Below are 4,479 nucleotides of genomic sequence, written 5' to 3' on the forward strand. Positions count from 1 at the left end.
TTAAAGGTCCATGTCATGCCATTTGATTCTTCCGGGTACTTGCTTACGAAAGCACGTACCCGGAACTAAATGGAACCAATCCACACACACACTCAGTGCAGGCAGCTCTGCTGATTTCTCCTCCCTGGCTGCAGGCTGATAACAGACAGTTGGGATCGCGGCGAAATTCTCTCTGCAGACCCATTCTCACAGTGTTTATCAACCTTTTTCTTACTCAATACAAGCCACACTTATTGTTTTTCTTCGGCTGTGACTTTGTGTGTGCTCAGGGTGAGTTTGGCTGTGTTTGGCTATCGCTAAACAAGGAAACCACACCTCCACGGAGCTCAGCGCGATTCAACGTCCCGACCAATCAGAGCACACTGTGCTCACAGGGAGGGTGGGGGATGGAGCTATTGGAGCTACAACGAGCCGTTAAAGGCAGAGAGTGAAATTCAGTGAATACACGTAGTTTACAGAGATGCTGTATGAGAAACCAATGTGAGTTTGGAACATTGAACAATGTAAATCTATTCTAGTAGACCTCAACAATGGAATTATGATCAGTGGAAATGGCCATGACATGGGACCTTTAACATAAACAGTAAACACTATCGCATTCAAATTTCCACTGCAGCAGCCCTTTAGCTTTCAGCACCAAATAATTGGTTTAACTGCGCCAACAATAATATGCTTGACCAAAACCAATATTTGAGAGCAGCATACATTGGAGATTCACGTGAGCAACAGCAGTTAATTTTTTGTTCTTGCAATTCAAACTACCTCTGTAAGTCTAAGAGCAACATGAACACAGCTATGCCGTCGACATGTTGTTGCTATGAGGGATATTCATGCTGGCGTTGCAGCAACGTTAACGTCATGACGTGGCTGCCCTTGGGCTCTGGTCAGTGGAAAGACAAAATGGTCCCAGAGTGCTATCCAAGTTGAACCAGCCGCAGAACAGAACTAGAACTCATTTCAGTTGAAAAGGTTAATACAAGCACTTTTGTTGTGAATTTCGGCCACATTGCTGCATATTATCTAAGGAATACTATGCTGATGTCCCTGTTTTTTTCTGCCCCTCAGATTCAAGGACACCATCGTGAACGCCAAATACGGCGGGCACACAGAGGCGGTGCGTCGGCTGCTGGGTCAGCTGCCCATCAGCGCCCAGTCATACAGCAGCAGTCCTTACCTCGACCTCTCCCTCTTCAGCTACGATGACAAGTGGGTGTCAGTGATGGAGAGGCCCAAGACCTGCGGAGATCACCCCATCAGGTATAGACTCCATCAGGGTCATGCATTGTGGGTGTATTACATTTGCTCCTCCCTTCTCTGAAAACGGCAGAAAGCTAAACTGATCTCAATCATATTGATGCCTCAGAAACTAAAGGTCTGGAATAAATAAAAAATGTAATGTCTATTCTTTGTACCCCCTCAACCAACAGGTTTTATGCACGGGACTCTGGCCTGCTGAAGTTTAAGATCCAGGCGGGCCTTCTGGGTCGGCCGGTGAATCACGCTGTGAGACGCCTGGTCGCCTTCACCTTCCACCCCTTCGAACCCTTCGCCATCTCTGTGCAGCGCACCAACGCAGAGTACGTGGTCAACTTCCACATGAGGCATGTCTGCGCATGACCAGCTCCTGCATGGCACTGCAAACAAAGTCACACTCGGAATCAAATTGGAGGACTTCTGTTAGGAGGTGGCAATACAACAAACACAATCAGGAGGCACAACGCAGTTTGTTCTGTTAGTCCCCCCTCTCATCCTCCAGGGAAATCAGCGGTCCTCTCCCCGCACCCTCCTGATGGAAACCACTGTTCCTCGCCTCTTTCCCCCTTCCATCACACAGTGGTCACTCCACTTCCGCCTGCTCCTCCCCCTCCGCGAGAAGGCAGCAATTCTGCCTTTTTCCTTTCGTCTGCAACACTCCTCTTTCCCCCTTTCTCCACAGAACAAAGAGGGACCTGTGGGGAGGAGAGGCTGGAATAAGTGTAAATGGAGATGTAGAGAGAGTGATTGATGTGCGACAGAGGTGGTAGCCGTAGGTAGCCGAACCACAGGTGTTTTTCTTTCCCTCACTGTGCTCTGAAAGCTGCACATTCTGCTCATGCAGTTGGTCCATGACCAGCTGTCCAACCAACAATCTTTTTATTTTCCACATGGATGGGGAAAATGGTTATTTTATATTATATTGTTTTTACACGTTTTTACATATTGCCGTTTGTATATATTTTATGCCAATAAAATTGTTTAAATGTTGCCATGTTGATTTCTTTATAGCTTGAACAAAAGCAGAGGGTTGCAGCGGGATACAGTCATTCTAGTATTTCTTTATCTCTTTTTATTTTAGTGGTTCCATATTATGTTAAGCAATTATATATGAACACTGGACAGGAGAAACTTTCTTTCTCAAATTGGGCCACTATGCTGTTTAGAATGACTAAATAATCTGTGGCACTTGCACATGTGGGGCCCTTAGGCAAGCCTGTGTGTTTGTGTGTATATTACTCAGATAAAAAAAAATCATCTTTTGTCTAACAGCCAATTCAGTACTTTCCACATCAAACTGCATGTAACGTAACCAGTGTTGTGCTAGTTACCATTACTAGTTACTTCATTTCAAAAGTAACTCAGTTACTTTACTGATTACTTACACCCAAAAGTAACGCGTTACTGTGAACAGTAACGCATTAGTTACTTAAAAAAAGGGCTCCCATTAATGCCCTTATAGCCTTCATTTCAGTACTGTTATTGCATCGGAGAATAATACAATCTGTTGATCAAGAAATAGCAATAGAAATAGTAGAAATATCCTGCATGTGTTCCACAACATACCTGGCAATGGCTTTATCAAATTTTCCCTGGCTAGCAGTCCCTCGGTTAAAATCCAGCCGCTGTTGCTTAGCAGAGTCACTCTTGCTGGAGTGGCGTCGGATGAGTCTGGGTCTGTGGTTTTAGCTAGCCTACTAGCTTAGTCCCAGCCAGTGGCGGCGCCAGATTATTTTTGTTGGGTAATCTATGGTAGGGCTAACCCATACAGCGGTGGTTCTCAAGTCAGTATTTGTAATGTAATGACATACACACTATATCACAATTAATCCTAGAAGTTCTGCTGTCTGTCTGCAATTTACTCGGCGCGAGTTTGGGGACCTTTCACTGTGAACGTGACGTATCAGTAATGCATGACGCAGCAGACCCAGATCCCTCGAGAGAAATCTTATATCTCTATGACTCTGAGCAGACCCGACGTTTCGTTGCTCTGATTGGCTGTAGGTCTATTCAAATTGCATTCGGAGGCATTTTGATCTGACCGCGGCCGCGCTGATATTATAACGCGAAATAATTTCCACACCTAGTGTATAAAACTCCCCCACTACTTAGACTATTCCTTGCACCCCTCTAGCATAAGCCCGAATGATATCAACCATATTGCGTCAGTAACGTGCACTTGTTGTTACAGCAGGATCAGTTTGTGTGTTGTGGACACGACCGGTAGATTTTCGCAATCCGTGTTCTCAACATGCTTACTTTAACATACTTTTTCATGGTCGGGCTAAGGTAGGGCTAAGCCATTTCTTGGTATGGCTGTAGCCTACCCCAGCCATACCCTGGCGCCGCCACTGCGGTCTAGGTATTACTGACTGACAGGAGATCATAATGTACTGGTGAAAGGTTTTAAAAGAAGGTTCACAGTGTAATGTATCAGTGGTCTCACACCATTTACCAAAATACTTTCAATGTCTCTTATATCCATTTGACAGCAAATCAAATGACTGATAACCTGTCACAGTGCATTTCCTTGTGCTTTATAAATGCAGTCCAACTGTATAGTCGTGCCATTTCAACAATACAACTTTGCATTAAGACATTTTTTTCCCTTCTGAATGGTCAGAAATGATGCCACATAAAAGATACATTAATAGATAATGCACACCCTAGAGCCGTTCCAAAGACAGTCAATATTGAATCAGCTGCTGAGGTATACGATAGCAACAATAGGCATTTTACTGGTCACTGTTGAAAAGCTTCTACAGTGCATTACAGACAGTCACTGATTACATGTAAATGGCTATTTATTCAAGTCTTAATGGTTGGATTTCCAGCTGAGGGAGACAGCTGTCCGCAAGAAGAAATGATAGACTTTACATTTTTCACAAAACTGACAATGAGTGGAGTGACAAGCAAGTGCAGAATCCAGACAGGAAATTGATTGGAGTATCCATTTTCGCCAATTCAAGTGAATGCTCCCCCCCAGTCGATTTCAAGAACATTTCGTTTTTTATGATAAACATGATGAGTGAGATATATTGCAAACAACCATACGGCCATAAATGAATAAAGTGACTGCATGTCTCTCATTCTGTATGACCACACCATGCCAGTGTTTCCCCTACCATTGTCTTGGCGGGGCGCTGCACCCTGCCAGCGGAGCCCCGCGCCCTGCCGGAAATTCAAGGTGTTTTTTTGTTTTTTTAATTTAAAAAAATATATATA

At 44.3% G+C, this 4,479-nt stretch overlaps 1 protein-coding gene across 1 annotated transcript; it reads left to right on the plus strand.

Annotated features, from left to right (window-relative positions):
• Positions 1 to 1,044: 1,044 nt before the first annotated feature.
• Positions 1,045 to 2,238, plus strand: LOC104949560 (DET1 homolog). Its single transcript, XM_010775928.1, has 2 exons — positions 1,045 to 1,257; positions 1,428 to 2,238. The coding sequence occupies exons 1-2, from the start codon at positions 1,220 to 1,222 to the stop codon at positions 1,615 to 1,617; spliced, it is 228 nt and encodes a 75-aa protein (XP_010774230.1). The 5' UTR covers positions 1,045 to 1,219; the 3' UTR covers positions 1,618 to 2,238.
• Positions 2,239 to 4,479: the final 2,241 nt, after the last annotated feature.

The sequence above is a fragment of the Notothenia coriiceps genome, unplaced genomic scaffold (assembly GCF_000735185.1).
Source record: "Notothenia coriiceps isolate Sejong01 unplaced genomic scaffold, NC01 NC01_scaffold00016498, whole genome shotgun sequence".
Taxonomy (NCBI): Eukaryota; Metazoa; Chordata; class Actinopteri; order Perciformes; family Nototheniidae; genus Notothenia; species Notothenia coriiceps.

Coding starts and splice junctions, on each gene's coding strand:
- LOC104949560 (XM_010775928.1), top strand. CDS start 1,220: ATGGAGAGGCCCAAGACCTGCGGAGATCACCCCATCAG. Junction 1,258..1,427: donor TGCGGAGATCACCCCATCAG/GTATAGACTCCA, acceptor CTCAACCAACAG/GTTTTATGCACGGGACTCTG.